The 24,194-nt window shown below is 47.7% G+C and overlaps 1 protein-coding gene across 1 annotated transcript in view; it reads left to right on the forward strand.

Moving 5' to 3' along the window:
• The first annotated feature begins 3,974 nt into the window (after positions 1–3,974).
• Positions 3,975–24,194, forward strand: part of SPPL3 (signal peptide peptidase like 3) — an 80,276-nt gene continuing 60,056 nt past the window's right edge. The window contains exon 1 of the mRNA XM_082254807.1: positions 3,975–4,264. Within this exon, the coding sequence (XP_082110933.1) occupies positions 4,242–4,264 (23 nt within the window). The 5' untranslated portion in view covers positions 3,975–4,241. The remainder of the gene's footprint in view (positions 4,265–24,194) is intronic.

The raw sequence follows: 24,194 nt of genomic DNA on the forward strand, positions 1-24,194 counted from the left end.
TCAGCACCCAGCACCTCAGTCAACAAACTTTGCCAGTAGTTCCCACAATCTCAGATACCTAGTTATAGTATGAATCAATTTTTCAAAATTAGATTTTCCACATGGTACTGGCAAGCAGGCAGGCTCAGCTGAGCTAACAGCACTCAGACTCAGGCTCAGGCAGCTCCTTCCCCAAACGACAGCCAAAGGCAGGAAGTTACAGCTTGAAGAGAGGAGGAGCCGATCATATGTGTCAGTGGGCGGGATAAATGCTGCCTGCTCCCTCCTGCTGTGCTCTCAGTGCTGCTGTCCTCCTGGAAGCTTCTGTAACTGGCTGGACAAGTCAAGACATCTCTCTGGAGTCTCAGTCTGGACTAGAGAGGAGGTGTGGAGACGGAGCAGACAGACGAGAGCACTGTCAGCCAGAGCCTCCCTCATCCCAAGCCAAGCCTACAGCCCGGGCGGTGCTCCAGGTGGTCAGGTGGAGTAACAGCAAGCCGCTGCATTAAAATAACAATGCATTAGAGCCTAGTGCGGCGCAAAAAAAAATAAAAAAAAAAATTTTTCAATGTGGGTATGGCTGGTGGCTGCTGCTGTCCCCCAGGCGGGTATAACTGGTGGCTGCTTCTGACCCCCAGGCAGATATGGCTGCCTGCATGCTGCTGTCCTCTAGGTGGGTATGGCTGCCTGCCTGCTAATGTCCACTAGGCAGGTATAGCTGCCTGCATGCTGCTGTCCTCTAGGTAGGTATGGCTGCCTGCCTGCTAATGTCCCCTAGGCAGGTATAGCTGCCTGCCTGCTGCTGTCCTCCAGGTGGGTATGGCTGCCTGCCTGCTGCTGTCCCTCAATATGGGTATGGCTGGCTGCCTGCTGCTGTCCCCCAGGCAGGCATGGCTGGTGGTTGCTGCTGTCCCCCATGGCAGGTATGGCTGGTGGCTGCTGCTGTCCCCAAGCGGGTCTGGCTGGCGGCTGCTGCTGTCCCCCAGACGGGAAGGGCTGGTGGCTGCTGCTGTCCCCCAGGGGGGGGTATGGCTGGTGACTGCTGCTCTCCCCCAGGGTGGGTATTGCTGGTGGCTGCTGTTTCAGGAGGCAGAGTGCATTTGGTTCCTTTCCACCTGTGACAGGAGGCGGCCCCATACCTGAAACAGCGGCTCTGCTCTTCTGCAGCCAGATGCTTCCTCCAGCGCCGTCTCCATTCTTCACACTGATGCTCTGGGATAGTGGGTCGGGATCCCGCAAATTGGGCTTGCTGACCCTCCATCCCAGAGCAGGAGGTCGCGGGCCACATTAAAGTAGGGTGATGAGATGTCCCCAAACTGAGAACACTGTCCCCGGACCAAGTCTGTCCCTGGATTAGATTTGAACAGGGGCCTGGGCAGTTTTAAAGACAGTCAGTGCAGAATAAAAAAAAAAGAATTCTGAATTACAAACCCCCGCTCCGCCGCTCCTGCTAGCTTAGGGGGGTATATTTTTCCATTATCTGTGCCCCTTTCTGATGAGCATGTGCTGGTAGGAGCAGAGGGACTCAGTTTTGGGCGCATGCCCATTCCGCTCCAGCTGGCATGTTCTTCTGCCTTGGCTCAAGTCCCACCCAGCTGCCTGCCTATCTCCTCATGGTCTTCCTCCGCTGCCCACCCAGTAATAGCCAGGGCCCAGAGAGGGAGACTTAAGGCTGTGAGGCTATGTACACAAAACAGATCGCTGTTCTGTCAGTATGGAAGACATTGATCCTTTGTTACTGCAAAGCAGGGACAGGGATCTATGCCTTCCCTTAGTAAAAACATCTCCCCCACAGTTAGAAAACACTTGTTATGCACACATTTAACCCTTTAATTGCCCTAGATGTTAACCCCTTCCCACCCAGTGCAGGATTAGACCCAGGATTTGACCAAGCCTTTGACAACTTGAGCAGTCTGCCAAGAGGTGCAGAGACCCTCAGGCCGGAGACTCTCCCTGCAGGATTAGACCCAGGACTAGACCAAGCCTCTGACCAAACTCGAGCAGTCTGCCAAGAGGGGCAGAGACCCTTAGGCCAGAGACTCTACCTGCAGAATTAGACCCAGAACTAGATCAAGCCTCAGACCAAACTCAAGCAGTCTGCCAAGAGGGGCAGAGACCCTTAGGCCGGAGACTCTATCTGCAGAATTAGAGCCAGGACTAGACCAAGCCTCTGACCCTTTATATACTCCCTGGCCACCTACTAGCCACACCTCCCCAGGTATTGGCTGAAGTGCCACCAATATTCAGACTGCTTTAATGACTTTCCAGCCCACAATAATTCTAGAGTCCTCTAGAATACAAAGGGAAGCAATTAAACCGGCAGGCTGTGAAACACAGAACAGCCCGAAGCAATCAACAACCATTCCACTGATTACAGAAGGACCAAACAGAAACAAATCTACCCAACATCCTAGCTTCATAACTACACAAACCCAGTATGTTTGGGAAGAAAGGAAGGGACTGGGAGGAAGAAAGGAAGAGGAAGGAATGGGAAGGGAGGGAGGAAGGAATGGGAAGGGAGGGAGGAAGGAATGGGGAGGGAGGGAGGGAGGAAGGAAGGAATGGGGAGGGAGGAAGGAAGTGGGGAGGGAGGAAGGAAGGGGAAGGGAGGAAGGAATGGGGAGGGAGGAAGGAAGGAATGGGAAGGAAGGGAGGAAGGAATGGGGAGGGAGGAAGGAAGGAATGGGAAGGGAGGGAGGAGGGAATGGGGAGGGAGGGAGGGAGGAAGGAAGGAATGGGGAGGGAGGAAGTAAGAAATGGGAAGGAAGGAATGGGAAGGGAGGAAGGAATGGGGAGGGAGGAAGGAAGGAATGGGAAGAGAGGGAGGAAGGAATGGGGAGGGAGGGAGGAAGGAATGGGGAGGGAGGAAGGAATGGGAAGGGAGGAAGGAAGGAAGGAATGGGAAGGGAGGAAGGAAGGAATGGGGAGGAAGGAAGGAATGGGAAGGGAGGGAGGAAGGAATGGGGAGGGAGGAAGGAATGGGAAGGGAGGAAGGAAGGAATGGGAAGGGAGGAAGGAAGGAATGGGGAGGGAGGAAGGAATGGGAAGGGAGGGAGGAAGGAAGGAATGCAAAGGGGGGAAGGAATGGGGAGGGAGGAAGGAATGGGAAGGAATGGGGAGGGAGGAAGGAATGGGGAGGAAGGAAGGAATGCGAAGGGAGGAAGGAAGGAATGGGGAGGGAGGAAGGAAGGAATGGGAAGGGAGGGAGGAGGGAATGGGGAGGGAGGGAGGAAGGAAGGAATGGGGAGGGAGGAAGGAAGGAATGGGAAGGGAGGAAGGAATGGGGAGGGAGGAAGGAAGGAATGAGGAGGAAGGAATGGTAAGAGAGGGAGGAAGGAATGGGGAGGGAGGGAGGAAGGAATGGGGAGGGAGGAAGGAATGGGAAGGGAGGAAGGAAGGAATGGTAAGGGGGAGGAAGGAAGGAATGGGAAGGGAGGAAGGAAGGGAGAGGAAGGAATGGGAAAGGGGAGGGAGGGGGGAGGGGGAGAGGGAAGGAAGGTAAGAAGGGAAGGAAGGGGTTTGTATGACTAAGCCCTAGGGTTGCCCCTCATCCCTTAAACCCAGACACCATTAATACGCAGTTTGAGGCTGATATAAAGGCATATACGGCAGCAGTTGAGTATAATTACCACCTTATTCAGGCCACAGAACCTGTGTAATAACATGTGTTCGTTTTTTTACAGAAATGTGTGGCAACCCTAATCGGCCCTGTCTGTAGAGTGACAACCATGCTGCACAATTTCATTGTAGAACATCGCCCTGTTGCACGGCTGCTGATAGATAACGACAGACTGCCTCATATGTCATTTTTATTTAGTCCTGAGCTTCACTTTATTGGCCTGCTACACACAGTGAACATTGTATGTGAACTCTGGTGCTGCGTGTGTTTATTTATCCGCCGTGTGTGCGCACTTCTCCCAGTGACATCATGTGAGAGAGAAAGAACGCTAGAAACGCTCCGCCCACCTGATCACCTGACGCACTTCTCTCTCCAAGGGCGCTTGCGCGCTCTTCTCCGAAGCCGTCGGGAGCGCGCTTGGTGTTCGCCAGTCACGAGCGCGCAGCGCGGCCTCTTCGCCAGTGCAAGTTCGGTACCTGCTGGCCGTGTGTCATCTATGTGCCATGGGCTTACCTCTCTGGGACTCCAACCCCTCCGCACCGTGAGGCCCAGACGCCATGTTGTGTGAGAAGCTGCAGAGCCGCCGTGGATAGACCCTGGGCCCGAGCCCCGACCCCCCGGAGGAGCAGCTGAAGGCGCCGCCATGGCTGAGCAGACCTATTCGTGGTGAGGGAGGCCGGTGCTGGGGGGGATATATGTGTGTGTGGTGTGATTGAGGCTGGGCGGAGAGGACGGGGCGGCTGTGCTTTGTTTGGGCCCCGGAGGTGGGATGGGAGGGGGATGTGTACAGAAGGTCGTTGTGGTCTCGGCTTGGAGTCCCAGGCAGCCTCGGGGGTGGCTTGTGAGGTGACCCCGGGCGGATGTGGTGGGAGGGCTGTGTGGGGAGGATGGCGTATGAATCGCACTCATCGGCCTGTGCATTGATTGGGGGTGATTTCTGAACCTATAGATTTGTAAACAAAGGATGGACATGAATGGATCAGCCGTCCCTTTTCCCCGAGGGTCTGCCTCCACACTGCTGGGGGTGGATGGCTACAGGACACCCGGGGTTGGGGCTGTGTTTAAGGGGACCCAGGGTAGGAAGTGCTTTGTTTTACGGGGACCCAGGCTGGGGAGGCTGTTTTAGGGGAACCCATGATGGAAGAGGGGTGCTCTGTTTTAGGGGAGCCCATGATGGAAGGGGGGAGCTGTGTTTTTAGGGGGACCCAGGATGGAGAGGCTCTTTTAGGGGAAACCCATGATTAAAGGGGGGGGGGGGGGGGTTTGCTGTTTTAGGGTGTGTTTTAGGGGGACCCAGGATGGAGAGGCTCTTTTAGGGGAACCCATGATTAAAGGGGGGGGGGGGGGTTTGCTGTTTTAGGGGAACCCATGATGGAAGGGTAGATGCTGTGTTTTAGGGCAGCCCATGATGGAAGGGGGGGGTGCTGTGTTTTAGGGGGACCCAGGATGGAGAGGCTCTTTTAGGGGTACCCATGATTAAAGGGGGGGGGGGGGTTGCTGTTTTAGGGGAACCCGTGATGGAAGGGTAGATGCTGTGTTTTAGGGGAGCCCATGATGGAAGGGAGGTGCTGTAATTTAGGGGGACCCAGGCGGAGAGGCTCTTTTAGGGAAACCCATAATGGAAGGGGGTTGCTGTGTTTTAGGGGGACCCAGGATGGGGAGGCTTTTTATGGGGAACCCATGATGAAGGGGGGGGGGGGTTGCTGTGTTTTAGGGGAACCCATGATGGAAGGGGGGTGATGTGTTTTAGTGGGACCCAGGATGGGGAGGCTGTTTTAGAGGAACCCATGATGGAAGGGGGGTGCTCTGTTTTAGGGGAACCCATGATGGAAGGGGGGTGCTCTGTTTTAGGGGAACCCATGATGGAGGGGGGGGGTGCTGTGTTTTAGGGGAACCCATGATGGAAGGGGGTTGCTCTGTTTTAGGGGAACCCATGATGGAAGGGGGCGCTTTGTTTTAGGGGAACCCATGATGGAAGGGGGGGGGTGCTGTGTTTTAGGGGGACCCAGGATGGAGAGGCTCTTTTAGGGGAACCCATGATTAAAGGGGGGGTTGCTGTGTTTTAGGGGAACCCATGATTGAAGGGTAGATGCTGTGTTTTAGGGGAGCCCATGATGGAAGGGGGTGCTGTAATTTAGGGGGACCCAGGCTGGAGAGGCTCTTTTAGGGGAACCCATGATGGAAGGGGGTGCTGTGTTTTAGTGGGACCCAGGATGGGGAGGCTGTTTTAGAGGAACCCATGATGGAAGGGTGGGTGCTGTTTTAGGGGGACCCAGGGTGGGTGCTGTTTTAGGGGGACCCAGGATGGAGAGGCTGTTTTAGGGGAACCCCTGATGGAACGGGGGTTGCTGTGTTTTAGGGGGACCCAGGATGGAGAGGCTGTTTTAGGGGAATCCCTGATGGAATGGGGGTTGCTGTGTTTTAGGGGGACCCAGGATGAAGAGGCTGTTTTAGGGGAATCCCTGATGGAATGGGGGTTGCTGTGTTTTAGAGGGACCCAAGATGGGGAGGCTGTTTTAGGGGAACCCATGATGGAAGGGGGTTGCTGTGTTTTGGGGGGGGACACAGGAGGGGGAGGCTGTTTTAGGGGAACCCATGATGGAAGGGGTTTGCTGTGTTTTAGGGGGACCCAGGATAAGGAGGCTGTTTTAGGGGGAACCCCTGATGGAAGGGTGGGTGCTTTGTTTTAGGTGGACCCAGGATGGGGGGGGGGCTGTGTTTTAAGGGGGCCCCAGGATGGAGGGGGGGCTGTGTTTTTGGGCCCGGTGTGAGGGGACTGTGTTTTTGGGCCTGGGATGGGGGGCAGTTTTAAGGGGTCCCCAGGATGGGGGGGGGGTTGTGTATTTGGGGCCCCAGGATGGGGGGTTGTGTTTTGGAGGGACCCAGGATGCAGTGGGCTGTGTTTTAGGGGGACCCATAATGGGGGGGGGGTTGTGTTTTAGGGGACCCAGGATGGGGTGGGGAGCGCTGTGTTTAAGGAGTACCCAGGATGGAAGGGGCTTCCAGGGGGAGTGGGCTGTGTTTTTAAGGGGACCCAGGATGTCTGTAGATGGGGAAGTGTCTGTGTATTTATAGAACATTAGAATAGAACCTGGAAACATTGCCTGCCCCCGGTGATGGCAGGTAATACAGACCCATCACACAATCTGACCCAAGAGCAGGTGCTGTTCAGTCACATCATGGTTCTGTATATTTCTTCTCATGGACTTGATGTGCAGTATCCATCAGATCACAGGACAACCTATCACAGGCAGTACTGGGACTTACCCATATTAGATTAAATACATAAGATTTGTTTTGTATAATTGTTGGTTTTTATACATATGCTGATTTTTTTTTACCTTACCAGTGGAGCTGCACGATTAATCGTTAAAAAATAAATTCGCAATCTCGATTTCACACAACCCCCCCTCCCCCACGATCTTAAAACGGCATGTCCTCGATTCTTACCGAGCGCTCACAGCTGTTAAAAAAAAAAAAAAAAAAAAAAAGCCTCTGTCAAATGTTTATCAACATTGCTAAGGCTGGGAGATAACTATAAACACAATGTTTTACAATGTATTATTTCCTTCTTTTAGATCAAAGGAATGAAGTCTGTAAGTGAGGGCTAATTAACCTCTTAAAGACTAAGCCTTCTTCTGACACTCATTGTGTACAAGTTAAAATCAGTATTTTTTGCTAGAAAATTACTTAGTACACCCAATCATTTTATTTATAGATATCTCTCTCTCTATTCTATTCTATTCTATTATATATATATATATATCTCTTTTAATTTTTTTAAGCAGAGACCCTAGAGAATAAAATGTCGATCGTTGCAATCTTTTATGTCACGCTGTATTTTCGCAGAAGTCTTTCAAACTCAGTTTTTTTTTCGGAAAAAATACACTTTAACCATTTCCGGACTGCCCACTGTATATATACGTCGGTACTTTGACGTTGGTACTTTGACGTTAACTACCGGGGTTATGGCAGCAGATAGCTGCCATTACCTCTTAACCTCTGTACTTTTTTAAACGCCAGGTGGTCTGCTTTTAACATAAAGGTGGTCCCACCAGCAGCTGATTCGCCATGGGATCACCTTTATGGGTAGCGGGAGAGGTGCCTCCCGCTACTTCCTGGTCATTTTCCCTGCTTATCAGAGCCGTCGGTAGCGGAGAAAAAGATCGGTCCTTTCTCCTCCTAGGCAGGAAGTCGAGTGAGGACAAGATTGCCCCCACTCAACTCTATGGCCTTGGAGGACCGGAGCGATGTCGTATGTCGCTTCTTCCCAACGGCCCCTTTTTTTTTTTTTTTTGGCTTTTTAGTATAGATGTGAGATCTGAGGTATTTTTGTCCCCTGCTCTCACATTAAAGAGAACCTGTCCTGCTTATTTCTATTGCTAGGGATGTTTGTAATAGGAATAAAAGTGATCAAAAAACATGTTTTTAAGAGTCGGTTCACACTAAGGCGACACGACTCTGTACTACTTCGGGGGCGACTTGTGCATTCCCATGCACCACGAATTGGGAGCGACTTGCTTGCGACTTGCATGCAATGGAAGTCTATGCAAGTCGCTCCGAGGTCGCCCCAAATTAGTACAGGACCCTTTTTCTAAGTCGGAGCGACTTGTGTCGCTCCTATTAGAACGGCTCCTGTAGTGGTCAATGGACCGCGAGGGAACGCGACTTGTCAGGCTGACAAGTCGCGCTAGTGTGGACCGGGTCTAAAGGGACAGTGTAAAAAAAAAAAATGGGAAAAAATAAAAGCGCCCCGTCCCTGTTGGCTTGCGCTCAGAAGCGATCACATATGTAAACTGTGTTCAAACCACATGTGAGGTATCGCCATGATCAGTAGGGCAAGATAAGTAATTCTAGCCCTAGACCACCTCTGTAACTCTAAACTGGCAACCTGTAGAAATTTTTAAAATGTCGTCTATGGAGATTTTTAAGTACCAATGTTTGCCGCCATTCCACGAGTGTGCGCAATTTTGAAGCATGACATGTTGGGTATCTATTCGGCGTAACATTATAGAAAAAAAAATGTGCTAACTTTACTGTTTTCTTATTTTTTAATTTAAAAAAAAAGTTTCTTTTTTTCCAAAAAAATTGCATTTGTAAGAGCACTGCGCAAATACGGTGTGATAAAAAATTCTGCAACAATCTCCATTTTATCCTCTAGGATCTGTGCTAAAAATAAATGTTTGGGGGTTCTAAGTCATTTAGCAAAAAAAAATGATTTTAACTTGTAAACAACAAGTGTCAAAAATATGCCCGGTCCCTAAGTGGTTAATTAATTAAAAAAAAAACTAAACAGTAAAGTTAGCCCAATTTTTTTTTTGTATAATGTAAAAGATGTTGCGCTGAGAATCCTGATTCTAAGCATAAAAATGTGATTCTCATTTTATCCAGAATCATGCAGAATTATTGCATTGGATTGGGCTGGAGGTACCCACCATAGTTATCATTCTTGGTGTATATAGTAGGGTAGACTGGTACACCAATTCATTTTTTGGTTAAGGTAGCACAGCACATAGTTATTTGTTTATTATGATGTATAAAGCAGGGTCACATTGTAAAACAATCCATTCATGTGTGTATAGATTTAAAAAAATATAAATACTTTTTTATTTTTTATAAGTGATCACGTAACTTCTGTTCTTGGCTGTGCATAAGAGCTGGGGCAGAAAAAGCAACAGCTCACTGAACTCGCTATGCAGTGGGGGTGTGTCAGGACAAGCATGATCATTGGAGGAGCGCAGGCTTAGTTCCCTTACGTAGCTAGAGAACTGACCACCATGTGTTGTGCTTAGTGTGGTCAGTTTCTAATAGGAAAGCAGAACGACTTGTAGGAACACCAGGGATTGTACACAAAGAAAGTAATACAAATAGAACAGGATACTTTTCCAACAAGTACATGATACAGCAGGGACAAATGAGGAATATGAAATGTTGGGGTAACAAACCCTTTAAGCCCCCGTTCAGACTTCACACATATGCGGTGTGGGTAACGCAGAGAGTCCTGGGCGTTCACCACACCTAAATCACACTCGGTTCATGGGATCTGTCACCGATGCCAGTGTTAAATCTTTGGGACCCCAAAATCGCACTGCAAAGAATCACGTGATTTAAATAGGAATGCAATACGATTCACGAATCGCGCGTTGTCCCGCATTGCACAAGGTGTGAACCCAGACTAAACGGTAAAGCCGGCCACACAAGGATTGAAATTTATCCGGTTCAGCAGGGACTGGCCAAATTACAATCTGTGTATGGGGACAGTTGTGAAGAAGTCGATCTAGCAGTTGACTTATGTACAATCAGCCTATCAAATAAGTGTTTTTTGATCGCTACTTGCTATAAAACGCTATAGCTCAGCAGGAGTGATTTCCCCTATCCACCTCAAATGTGTGGATGGGGTAATCGGGTCAGGTTTTTTTTTTTTTCCTTTCAGCCCGCTGGTTGAACAAAAAACGGAATCCTCCACTGTCTGCTTTAGTTCACACCTGAGCATTCTGGGAACATGTCAAAACGCACATCACGCTTGCTGTACTATTGATTCTTAATGGCACCCAAACACAGCTAGCAGACAAAAAGCAAGGCAAAGAAAAAAAAAAAACACACCAAGCTCTGCAGCCTAGAAAGGTGCAGGAGCTTCTTTGGGGTATAGATAGGAAAATTGTAGCGCTAATCATAAATATAAATGGATAAAAGTCCATATAAAATATAATTATTATCCACGTGTTATAAAACCACACCGACACTCCTGGGAATAATAGAGGTGTAATAGAACCGCCACAAACAGAGGTATCAAAATACCCTTACCAGATCAACAGATCAGAAAGGCTATAAAGGACAGATGACACAAATCTGTGAGGCATCGATCTACAACCCAAATTGTTTCCACATCGTGTCTTCCTTCCCAAGCCACTGGACCACTTTAGTAATCTCTCAGAAGAAAGCAAAAATTGCCTCTCCTAGTGTAGTAAATCAAGCAAATGTTTATTATAAAAATAGAGAGAAACTCACATTTTTGCAGAGTGGCAGCAGCATATTATGTATGGTCAATTCTAGGGCATGGTTTTGTTTCAAACCAAGAAAATGGCCGCCGTCTTCCTCAACTGCGCATGCGTCCGACATCCACCAATGATGGTCCACCCAACGCACATTTCGTCACACGCAATGACGTCGCCAGGGGCGTGGCCTCATAGCGGAGGGACATGGCTTTATACTGGCAAGACGGAGCTGATTGGTTAACAAGACAAACCGGAAGGAGGGAGTGCAGTCTCAATGCGCTCCAAAAACCGGAAAAGCAAGTAACTATTAATCGGCCGCATATCACACTTTGAGTCCAATCGGTATAAAATACTCAAACTGGACTACGGTAACGGCCATCTTATAACTGAACTTTATTAGACATAACATGCCTTATTTTTACTGTAGAATACTATTAGTACGGACGTGCGAAGCCTAATGACGGCACTTTGGGGTGCACAGGGCAGCCTATTCAAGTGAGTGGACTAACCTATGTTGTCACAAAAATAAGCGCAAACAAAACGCACATTAGCGCAACATGCAGATGTGAATGAGCCTTAGGGAAAAATATTAAATGCGTATATTTCTGCAGACAAAATAGGTGTTTATATTTTTCCCACAGTAGTCTGCAAGCATTGCAATGTCAGGATCCTGCAGACATGTCCCCCAGCTTTCTTGCCTGTACCGGCTTTGTTTGAAAGCTGGAGGAAGTATGAATGAACTACGGGGGTGCTAATCAGCGCTCTTGTAATCCATTGAAAACTACAAGTTGTTTGCTGTGGCACAGCCACACCAATTTTAGTTCAATCTTATTTTATTGAAGAGTACACAGAGTAAGATATACATATCTTTGTACAATGATGTTTCATGTACGTAAGTACAGTGCCTTACAAAAATATTCACCCCCTTGGCATTTTTCGTGTTTTGTTGCATCACAACCTGGAATTAACCTGGATTGTTTGAGCATCATTTAATTTACAGAACATGCCCACAACTTTGAAGATTTTTTTTTTTTTTTTTTTTTTTTTTTTGTGAAGCAAACAACAAATAGGACAAAACAGAAAAAAAATTCAATGTGCATAACTATTCACCCCCTAAAGTCAATACTTTGTAGAGCCACCTTTTGCGGCAATCACAGCTCCAAGTCACTTTGGATAAGTCTCTATGAGCTTGCCACATCTTACCACTGGGATTTTTGCACATTCCTCCTTGCAAAACTGCTCCAGCTCCTTCAGGTTGGATGGTTTGCGCTTGTGAACAGCAATCTTTAAGTCTGACCACAGATTTTCTATTGCATTGAGGTCTGGGCTTTCACTAGGCCATTCCAACACATTTACATGCTTCCCCTTAAACCACTCAAGTGTTGCTTTAGCAGTGTGTTTGGAGTCATTGTCCTGCTGGAAAGTGAACCTCCATCCTAGCCTCAAATCATGCACAGAGTGGTACAGGTTTTGCTCAAGAATATCCCTGTATTTAGCGCCATCCATCTTTCCCTCAACTCTGACCAGTTTCCCAGTCCCGGCTGCTGAAAAACATCCCCACAGCATGATGCTGCCACCACCATGTTTCACTGTGGGGATGGTGTGATATGATGTGTTGGGTTAGCTCCAGACATAGCGTTTTCCTTGATAGCCAAAAAGTTCAATTTTAGTCTCATCAGACCAGAGCACCTTCCTCCATACATTTTGGGAGTCTCCCACATGCCTTTTCGCAAACTCAAAAGGTGCCATTTTGTTTTTTGCTGAAAGTAATGGCTTTCGACTGGCCACTCTGCCATAAACCCCAACTCTATGGAGTGTACGGCTTATTGTGGTCCTATGTACATATACTCCAGTCTCTGCTGTGGAACTCTGCAGCTCCGCCAGGGTTACCTTAGGTCTCTGTGCTGCCTCTCTGATTAATGCCCTCAGTGCCCGGTCTGTGAGTTTTGGTGGGCGGCCATCTCTTGGCAGGTTTGCTGTTGTGCCATGTTCTTTCCATTTGGTTATGATAGATTTGATGGTGCTCCTGGGGATCGTCAAAGATTTGGATATTTTTTTATAACCTAACCCTGACTTGTACTTCTCAACAACATTGTCCTTTACTTGTTTGGAGAGTTCATTGGTCTTCATGGCAGTGTTTGGTTAGTGGTGCCTCTTGCTAAGTGTTGCAGCCTCTGGGGCCTTTCAAAAAAACGTGTGTATATGTATTGACAGATGTATATGTGACACTTAGCTTGCACACAGGTGGACATCATTTCACTAATTATGTGATTTCTGAAGGTAATAGGTTGCACCAGAGCTTTTTATGGGCTTCATAACAAAGGGGGTGTATACATACGCACATGCCAATTTTCTGTTTTTAAAAAATTGTTTTATGTATATATTTTTCTCATTTCACTTCACCAACTTAGAGCGGGTTCACACTAATCCGACTTGTCAAGTAGCTTCCAATGCTGTGCAATGGAACCGTTCTAATCAGAGCGACTCAAGTCACTCCGACTTAGAAAAAGGTTCCTGCACTATTTTTTGGCAAAGTCGGAGCGACCTGCATTGACTTCTTTTATGAGTATTTGTTGCAAGTCGCGCTGCAGGGGCGACTTCATTAGTCGCCCGAAGTCGGGGCGACTTTGAGTCGGATTAGTGTGAACCGATTCTTAGGGTCCTTTCACACGGCCGCTCCGTGTGTCCGCAAATCATCCTTTTTTTTTTTTTTTTTTTTTTTTGCGGATGATTTGCGGACATAATGTAAGTGAATGGCACTGCGGATGTCAGCGGAATACCATCCGCTGACATCCGATTTTCCTCCTTTCAGTTCTGTTCCGTTTTTTCGAACTGAACAGAACCCTATTTTTTTCTTCCGTGTAAAAAACGGAAAGGAAGGAAAATCGGATGTCAGTGGTGTCATCCGCTGACATCCGCAGTGCCATATACTTACATTATGTCCGCATATCATCCGCAAACGGATGGGATGATATGCGGGCACATGGAGCGGATGACAGAAATGTCATCCGCTCCGTGGAAAAAAAAAAAAAAGTCCCGCAGCGGAGCTCACACGGAGCGGCCGTGTGAAAGAAGCCTTAGACTATTGTGTTCTGATCCATCACATAAAATTCAGATTAACAAAACATTGAACTTGGGGCTGTAATGTAACAAAATAGGTACTAGTACATGAGCACTCTGTCTTATTGCAAGGCCTCATAAATTCATGTGGGGATTCCTTCTCTCAGGAAATATTATACTGGAGGGATCACTTAAATTTTGTTACGGATGAGTGGTTTCATGGCCACACCAATTTTAAAATGACAGCGGCTGAGTAACCCCCACTAGCTGTCACAGAAGAGAGGGCTCAGAGGGTGAGAGGGGGGGGGGGTGTTGGAGCATGTTACACCCTAATTAACAGGGTGTAAAATGTACCATGCCCTGAAAGTGAATTTAGCCTTTAATCCTTAAGGGAAACCCGCATTTCATGTGCGATTTCCACAACACGTGCAAAACGCACTGCAGTTATCTGTAGTGGGTGTGAATGGTAAGTGAACAACACTCTAAACGCAGATCCCAAGCGCAGTGCATTTGCTTGTACCAGATCACATGATACAAAAGTACAATGCAATATGGTTGCAGTGCGTTTAACCACTTGACCAGCAACGTACTGGTACGTCGCTGGACTTCAAGTGGCTATACATCGATGATGGCTGCAGCTACAAGATATATTTATATTAAAGCAAGAGTTTAAAAATAATTACAAAAACAATTAAATCGTCTCTGTCCCCCCCCCCCCCGTGCCCGCACGCAAAGGTGAACGCACGCACCCTGTCCCACAAGTGAGGTATCAGTGAACATCAGATCATGGGCAGTAATTCTATTAACAGACCTCCTGTGCAAATCTGCAAAGTGGTAACCTGTAAAGGCTTTTAAAACATTGCGTATGCATAGTAAAATTTATGTTTTAAAGCGTGAAATTCAAAAAAGTGTATTTTTTAAAAAAGAAATGCCTTTGAAAAACTATATATGTATGTATGTATGTATGTATGTATGTATGTATGTATGTATGTATGTATGTTCAGGGGTTCTAAGTAATTCTTCGAGAAAAAGAAAAGATTTTTACATGTAAACAAACTGGGCTCAAATAGCACAAATAGCAAAACATGTGAATCACACAAGAACACACAAGTGCATCCCTGTGCAATTCCTGGTGTGAACCAGCCCTTAGAGGTTGTAAACCCACCTCACAAACTTTTACCTATAGGTGCTATAAATATCTCACAAACTTGCCACCAGTGCCGTTCCTTCAGAGCTCAGTGCCGTGAACGGCCACTCCCGCGGCCCCAAATCAGATGGCCGGAGGACGTGAACCCAGAAGCAGGACGGCCGGACATGTTGGCCATCCTGTCGCTGAGCGGGCGGGACGGCGGGGGCTTCGTTTTAAGGTAAGTACTTCATAATGAGCTAGTATGCGATGCATACTAGCTCATTATGACTTTCTCTTTACAGGGCTTTTTTTTTTTTTTTCTCGGTTTTTTTTTTTGGGACTTTACTTCCTCTTTAAAGCCCAGCTCTCTTCACAGTAGGGCATTTACAGTTTTTTTTTTTTTTTTTTTTGGAGGTAATCCCAGCCCATACTTTCAGTTTTCCAACCACACTGCCTCCTGGGATGCCTTTTTATATCTCAGGAGGCTTTCAGGGGCATTGTACTCTACATGCACCGTGGTGCATTATCCGGGAGCCAGCAGTCCCTTCCTGGTTTTTGTAGCTGGCAACCAGATAACACACATGTGGCAGCATGTCATCGGGAGGCCACCTGAAAACCACAGACATGGTTGACTCCAAGATGACATCAAAACGTGGGTTACTACAGAGCATTGCTGGATTTGCTGGGCATGTGAGTATGTTTATGAAGGATGACCCAGCATTATGAGACTAAGAAGAAAATCTCTCCCCTGGAACTTTGCTACAGCCAAAAAGGTAACCGTAGCAAATCTATATAAAAAGTGGTTCCAAAGGCTGAATGTTTTTTACCTTCGTGCATAGAATGAAAATAACCTGAAAGATGAAAATAAAAAACCCATGTGCAGTAGCTCCCCTAAAACTCACGTGCGATCCAGCAACGTGCACAAGTGTCTCGCCTCTCAGGCCTCTCCCTCCTCATTAGCTAAGATGGTCAATCACAGCTAGTAGGCCAATGAGGAAAGAGGGGGGGTGGGGTCGAGCCACAACTCTGTGCATGAATAGGCACGCAGAGCAAGTGGCTCAGGAGCACGCCTGCTTAGGTAGCCCCATTGCTATCTCATTGCTCTGCGGGTATTTAGCGGGGAAAGGGGCCAGGAGCACTGGCAGGGAACCTGAGAAGAGGAGGATTGTGTTCTCTCTGTGCAAAATTGCTGCACAGAGCAGGTAAGTATGACGTGTATGGGTTTTTTTTTTTGTTAAATTTATACATCCAGTAAAAAATGGTGACCATCTCTGGTCTCTTGTACATCCACGATTGGTTTTGGAACACCTTCATAAACCATAAACATGTAAAGAAGCAAAGTGTCTTTAAAGGAAATTTTTTATAGTTCATCAAAACATTCTACATTTCAGTTTTTAACATAATCTTTATCGGGATACTGATGAAGGTGTGTTGGTTACAAGAGTATCAGTATTTTTATATATTAAAAAAAAAAAAAAAAAAAAAATTTGCTTCCAAGGAACTCTTAAGTCCATGTTAAGCCCTGTACACACGGGCTGAATGCCAGCTGACCTCAGCCGGTTCAATAAAAACCAGCTCACATTCGGTCCGTGTGTATGCCTGCTGGTCCAGCAGAAGCAGACGGCCAAGATCGGAGTGTTCTGGCGGGGGGTTGTCCTCCTGTCAGAACACAAATGGCTCAGTGGAGGAGATCACTGTACTAACGGCGGCTCGTTAGTACAGCCGCTCTGACCTGAGCTGATAGTTTTTTTTTTTTTTTTCGCTCAACTGCTGGTTTGAACAGAAAAAACGAATAGTGTGTACCAGGTTTTACTCTGACCCTCATCCCATCAGGAGCTGAAATGGAAACAGGCCAACACCCACAACATGGTCATATTTGTAAAGATACTGCAAAAGAGAAACCGGCCCAAAAGGAACCACCATAAAAATTCTGACAATCCTTGTGGCCTAGGCTTGGACAAATGAGGCTTTTTTTTTTTTAATTGGATGTATAAAGAAAATGTAATCTTTTTATAAATATTTCTTATTTTTACATTTTTGGCTGCAACAAAGTCCTAGGGGAGAGATTTTTCTTTGGGTCCTTTCACACGGCCGCTCCGCTGCTTAAGGCTCCGTTCACATCTAGGCGTTTTGGGGCGTTTTTGGGGCATTTTTCTGCTCTAGGATCAGCTCTCAAAACGCCCAACAAGACAAATCCTATTCATTTCAATGGCCCCTGTTCACATCTGAGCGTTTTGACGCTGTATACAAAACGCCCAACGCTCAAAAAAGTACATGAGCTTCTTTTTGGGCAGATTACAGGCGTTTTCCATTGATCTCTATTCAATCTAAAAACGCCTGCACAAAAATCGCGGTAAAAATCGCGGAAAAATCGCGGTAAAAAACGCGCGAAAAACGCTACGCTCAGGTGTGAATGTAGCCTAAGTCCGCTGCGGGACTCTTTTTTTTTTTTTTTTCACGGAGCGGATGACATTTGTGTCATCCGCTCCGTGTGCCCGCATATCATCCCATCCGTTTGCGGATGATATGCGGACATAATGTAAGTATATGGCATTGCGGATGTCAGCGGATGACACCGCTGACATCCGATTTTCCTTCCTTTCCGTTTTTTACACGGATGAAAAAATAGGGTTCTGTTCCATTCGAAAAAACCGAACAGAACTGAAAGGAGGAGAATCAGATGTCAGCGGATGGTATTCCGCTGACATCCGCAGTGCCATTCACTTACATTATGTCCGCAAATCATCCGCAAACGGATGGGATGATTTGCGGACACACGAAGCGGCCGTGTGAAAGGACCCTTAGTCTAATTTTTGCAGGGGCAGGACAGCCCCCCCCTTAACTCATGGGCAAATTCACCTCAGCACGATGAGATGGATTAACTACTTCCATACCGCAGTACGTCATGACGTCCTGGGCTTTGAGTGGGGATATCTGAATGATGCCTGCAGCTGCAGGCATCATTCAGATATTTATTTTCTGCTGGTGATTCTCTGCACTGTTAGAGCAATCGTAGCGGCTGTTCAGCTGCTTGATTGTTCTTACAGGAGGGGACAACCCTCGTGCTGCCCTCCAGTGCTTTTACTGGCTCCTCTGGCCGATCGGCGAGCCAGAGAAGGAATCTGCTGACGTCGGAAGTTCACCATAGAGAATACCGAGGACCAGATGATCCCCGGCAGTCTGACTCTGAGGCCCAGGTGCGACGTTATGGCGACACGTCTGGCCTGGCAGTGGTAAAAAAAAATGCTGTGTTCTTGGCTGGAAAGCCTGGAGGACAAATGTGGGGTCTTATTGACCCTAGATCTCTCCATAAAGAGGACCTGTCATGCATTATTCCTATTGCAAGGGATTGTTACATTCCTTGTAATAGGATTAAAAGTGATCAAGAAAAAAAAAAATTAAAGGGAAAGTGTAAAAGAAAAAAAAAGTAAAGTGCACCTGTCCCTGCGTGCTCGCATGCAGAAGCAAATGCAAACGTACGTCACCCCCACCTGTGTAAACGGCGTTCAGTCCAGACATGGGGTATTGCCACGAACATTCAAACAAGGACAACAGTTCTCACCCAAGACCTCCTCTGTAACTCTAAACAGGTAACCTATAACATTTTTTAAAACGCTGCCAATGTTGAGATTTAGGTACCGAAGTTTGGCACCATTGCACAAGAGTGTGCAATTTTAAAGCATGACATGTTGGGTATCGATTTACTCGACGTAACATCATATTTCACATTATACAAAAAAATCGGGCTAACTTCAGTGTGTGTTGTGTTTTTTTTTTTTATACTTGAAAAATTGCTGCGCAAATACCTTGTGACATAAAAAGTTGCGGCGACCACCGTTTTTTTTTTCATAGGGTCTCTGCTAAAAAAAAATAAATATAATGTTTGGGGGTTCTTAATATTTTTCTAGCAAAAAAAGATGATTTTTTCATGTAGGAGCGGAGTGCCAGAATTGGGAGAGTGGTTAAAATAAAACGCGGAGTGTGGTAGGGTTTGGGGTGAAATTCCTGTTAAATGTTCGCACGCGTTTTGTGTTTGGTTTTTTTGCTTTGGGAGCTTTCTGTAAGTTCTGCCGATAGCTTTGGCATGTGGGGTCTATAGTCAACCACAGCTCTGGTGTTGTGACTTCACCCCCTTACACTGCTGTGTCATTTACAAAGCACAGGGCACAGTGATGGAATTTGTGTTTGAATGGCACAGCAAAGTGAGGGGCTGGAGGTACAACAAACTGGCATCAATCATAGACCCTATTCTAATGTAGGATAGTCAGAAATGCGGCCCCGCTATATAACAAATTAAGGATGGAATCTTTTAAAAAAAAATTCATAGAGATCGAACATTATAATATTTAAGTTTAATTTGTAGCTTTTACATCATTAGGAAGGAGCATTACTCCCCTGTCTAATTTTTTTTTTTTCATCCCCGCTTTCCTTCCTGTTTTTCTGGTTTATTCACAATAAACATACTCGCACACCCTGCAAATCCAGTGTTCTATAGTGATCTGGCATTGCTCTGCTGCTCACCAGTTCCAGCTCTGCCTTTGCTTCTGACAACATCAGGAGGGGGCTCGCTCTCCCTGGTTTTTTGCAGTTCAATCCCAGATGTCACACGTGCAGCAGCATCCAACCCTACGATAACACATGTGTATTTTCAAATAGACACCTGGGATGCATAATATAAGTATCTTGAGGGGCTGCAGTTTTAACCCCTTAAAAATCTGCAGCTCGCACATATTCATTTTGAATGGGTCATGTTTACAAGCATTATTGCACACGGAGTATGACAGTGGGGATACACTTTGCCATAGTACAAAGCTGCTGCTGTGGCAGATGTACACCCCCTAAATGGTGCATGTTTAGGAGATCTTTACAGTACCTATAGGTAATCCACCTTAAAGGCTTACCTATAGGTAAAATTTATTTAAGGGAGTTTGCTCCCACTTTAGGGTGAGATGGTGGGGGGCTGTAAAAAGCGGTTTAGCTGCTATTTTTACTACCCCAAGTAATCTAAAATAAAGAAGCTCATGTACTTTTTTGAGCTTCAGGTGTTTTGCTTCAGGCAACAAAATGCTCATATGTGAACAGGGGCCATTGAAATTAATGAGATTTTGCTTGTTGGGCGTTTTGAGACTTCAGAGATGAGCGTTTTACAAGCTGAAAATCGCCCAGGTGTGAACATGGGGCTAACTCTCAGGATTGATATGTTGCTCCTATTCTTTGTGTTTGATGTATTAAAATTTTTTAATGCTCTTTTTCACTTTCAAAACGGTGTACTGATTATTTAACTTTTTCCTGAAATCCATCTCTGTATTCTGTTCTTCATATCTTCTTTGACAGATGGGTTATGCTGCTCTTCCTACAAGTAGGACACTAGCCGGAAAAGAGTTAAGCAAGTTAACAAAGCTTAACTATGCCAATGGGGCAGTCCCAGGTGGTATACTCCCATTTCCTGCTCTAGGATCTTTTTTTTTTTTTTTGCCTAGTCAGGAGTAAGGACCTAGCTCCCTGCTGGGATCTTTGGTCCTAGCATTTTTTCCTTTTTAAACTGAACTTTTTTTGTTTTCTTTCTACAATCAAGTCTGTTCCAGTGAGAACTACAATCAACTGCCGGACTGGGTGATGCAGTGGCTATCCTAGATCCTTACGGTCCCCCCAGTCTGGCCAGCGAGCGCGTGCAGACCGCAGCTCCGCGCTAGGTTGGCCACAACATAGCCCCACTAGACGGGGGCTGGCCGGCCAGTGAAACGCCTCGCTAGGACACACCCGACCTGGTTGCGGCCTGAGTCGCAGCGTACCTCTGGCCCACAGCACCCCCCATTCCAAGATAGAGAGGTGATCTTCCCAGAGTGTTGCCCGCCCGTTTACAAGGTGTGGTGAGAAGTGTCCCCTTCTCCCTTTGTGGTTCTTGGAGTGAGCCCCCCCCCAGGTGAGGTAGGTGCTGGCTTTGCCACACGCTCCATATTGTGGATTGGATGTGGTTGTTGCAGACCGGGCGGTCTGGATCGCACATGGCGGGCTTTTGAACGGGTTCCCGGTCCCCTTGGGGGTTAGTGACTGGGGCAGGGATGTCTTTTGAGCTCCCTGCGGCGATTATTAGGCTGGGGGGGAAGCAGATGTTTCATCAACCATGGGTCTGCGCCTTACGTGGCCGGCTCGGGCCAAAAATTTAGGCCGCGATTTTGCAGCCTTCTCACGGCTGTCCGAGTTGCGATATAGCAGACAGTACTGCCGACGAATGCACCCCTCATGCAGCCGGATCGGGCCAAAAGTTGATGCTGTGGCTTTGCGTCCTACTCACGGCAGACGGAACTAGCTGTCCAAGCGACAGACCAAGCTGTCCGAACTGCTGACCAAGCTAACAGAGCTGCCGGCGGGCACGTGGCCAGATTGGGCCCCAAATTTAGGCTGCGGCGTTGCGGCCTACTCGCTGCTGGCTGTCCGACTTGCTGACCGGGTTGATAGAGCTGCAGGTGGGCCTCCGCCCTCCCCCTCTCAATGGGGGGGGGGTCATATGGTCAGCTTGGCACCTCCCTTGAACCGGGGAGCGCAGTGGGGGCACTTCATTTTTTAGCGAAGTGTAGCAGCCATTATTGTGTGCGTGTCTGCTTCACGACGGACCCCCTCCTCAAGGGGCTACGTCCTATTATGCCCCTTTGCGGATCTAATAGGTGGTCCTTTTGTGGACCTTTGGCTGGCGTCTCCTTGCAGGACTGTTGCTCCAGGACCTCCCCTGCTTATGTTCTCAGGGTGAGCTTAGTTCATAGCGACTCTGCTGGGTCTGCGTCCACATACTTCGGGTGCTCTGACGGTAATGATGATTCCTCCTCTATTGCACATGCAAAGGTGGATACACCGATTGTATCGGTGCGGGTAATTTAAATACTGGGATGCAACGGCAGCTGTTGGAGGCACCGGTCCCCTTGGGGCCTACAGTTCCTTCAAAGTGGCAAAGGTATTCCCCTTTTCCTGCCTACTGTGACAAAATTGTCGCTAATCAGTGGACTTGTTCTAAACTCAATGTAGCAGTGCCTGAGCGTTTTGAGGAGTCTGTTGAGTACATGGGCAGTCCCAGGACTCTCAGGTTTCCAGGCTGAATAAATTCACCCTAATTCCGGTGGAGGAGTTTCCTGTTTTTAAAAAAAGATCCTTTTTGTCAGGAGAGTCAAGACTTTGGTCCGCCACATGTTTTACTGTGACCGGTTCGGTCCTTGAGCCAGTGTTCACCATAGCATTGGTGTCCCTGACTTTCCCAAATGAGCACAGCTTTATCGCTGTAATCTGGAAGGGGGAGCAACCTCCACCTGCCCTTGCAGAGCTGGCAGGCTTTTTGGTCCAGGGGTTGCAGTTAATCTGTAATTCCTCTCTGGATGCGGCTCCGTGCTGTCCGTGACAGCAATATCCTTCAGTGCATGATATGGCGAATATACTGGTCTGTGAACCAGGCTGTCTAGAGGGCCTTGTGTGATCTTCCCTTTTGGGGAATTGCCTATTCGGAGTCTCCCTGGAAGGACCTCCTCCAGAGGTTCCTTGCGGACCCGGTCTGGTATGCCAAGAGCAGGTCCTTCCAGACCTGCCAACAAGGTCTCTTCTGCCTGAAGGGACGCCATCACCCGTATTTGGGATGGGTAAGGACGTCTTTGCTTCCTCGGGACAGGTGGACCTCCCTCATCAGTCCATGATTTGATCGGCCCGGCTACAAGATCGAGTTTTCAATCTTCTACTCTAGTGCCGTTCTCTCCTTCCATCCTGCGTTTATCCCCACACTGCCTGCGAGGTCTCTTTGGGGTGGTGTAAAACTTGCTGCTACAAGGGGTGATTGTTCTGGTCTCAGAATCGGAACGTTTGTTTCGTGGCTTTTATTTCAGACATGTTCACAGATCCTAGGAAGGAAAGTGTGGTACGGCCAATCTTGGACCTACAGTTCTGAACCGCTTTGTGCAGGTACAGATGTTTTCAATGGAGTCCATTCGTACGGTAGTGGCATCTCTACCTCAGGGGGATCTTCTGGCCTATATTGATATTAAGAAGACTTACCATCATATTCTGTTATGTTGGTCATCCGCGCTTCCTCCGCTTGCCGTGGGCAAGGAGCATTATCAAGAGGTATCACCTCAGACCCTTGGGCTTTCACAAGTGTTGGCCCTGGTGTGGGCGTTTTTGCGTCCGTGGGGGGGGGGGGGGGGTTGCGGTACTTTGATTACTTGGATGATCTTCTACGAGCAGAGTCTCAAGACTGTTCTGACGGACAACTGGGAGATTACTGTGCGGACTCTGTAGGAGTTTGGTTGGAGATTTAATTTCCAGTTATTGGCCTTGGTTCCGTCCATCTAGTTTGACTATCTGGGTCTGTTCTGGACTCGGCCTTAGCCAGGGTGTTCCTCCCATGGGACAAGTTCCAAAATCTGTTCACACGAGACCTCTGCAAGAGTTTCTTGCTATGTGACGCGAGAATCCACAGTCTCTAGATAATCTGATCCTGTTGAGCCGGGGTACGAGAGAGTCCCTTCTTCCATGGCTTTGCACTCCCGCGCTTCGACAGGGTGACTTTTCCTTCTCCTGTACTGGACGGTTGTCACCATGAATGCCAGCCTGTCCGGGTGGGGTGACGTGTTTTGGACACTCAATATAATGGACATCTCCTCGGAGGTGTTTCATTAGTGGTATCTCTGGGGGGAATTCCCGAGTTGGTCCTATTAGCCTCTTGTCTCCACAGGAAGGTGTTTGGGTTGTGGCACAGTCTTGGGATCCTCTGGCTGTCGCCACTGATGCCCTTGTGGCTTCTTTGGGGCCAGAGACGTCTAAAATATGGCTTTCCTCTTCTGGAACTTCTGCCAAGGCTCCTGCATAGGCTTGAGGCAGAAGGGATTATGGCCGTCCTAGTGGCTCCAGACTGGCTTTGCTGGTCTTGGTACACAGATCAGGTTGCGGTTGGTCGTCGATGTTCCTTGGTAACTTCCTCCTCAGAGGAGATCTGTTGGCTCAAGGGCCAGTCTTCCATCTTGCTTTATAGTTGCTGGCTTTAACGGCTTGGCTGTCGAAGCCAGGTGCTGCAGGCTAGAGGGTTGTCTGAATCGGTGATTCCCACGCTGCTGCAAGCTACTTAATTTTTTACTTTTAGGTAGTTTTACCATCGCCTTTGAGGAGCATACTTTGCGGATGTGAATCCCCCTAGGGCTCACTCCCGCTCCTTTCGGTGATTCGGAGTGGTTTTCCTCCAACGCGTTGTTGAGCAGCACCTGGTCTCGGTTACCATCAAGAGCCAGGTTCGGCCATTGGCTGTTTGCTTTCTTTGTCCTTTGGCCACGCTTTCTGTTCGCACCTTTGTTCCGTGGTTCGCCACTTTGCTCCCCCAGTAGGTCTCTGTTGCCCTCGTGTGATCTCAACTTGATGCTGTCGGTTTTTAGTTAACTGCTGT

This window comes from Pelophylax lessonae (assembly GCF_965119305.1).
Source record: "Pelophylax lessonae genome assembly, chromosome: 1".
In the NCBI taxonomy this organism is placed as follows: Eukaryota; Metazoa; Chordata; class Amphibia; order Anura; family Ranidae; genus Pelophylax; species Pelophylax lessonae.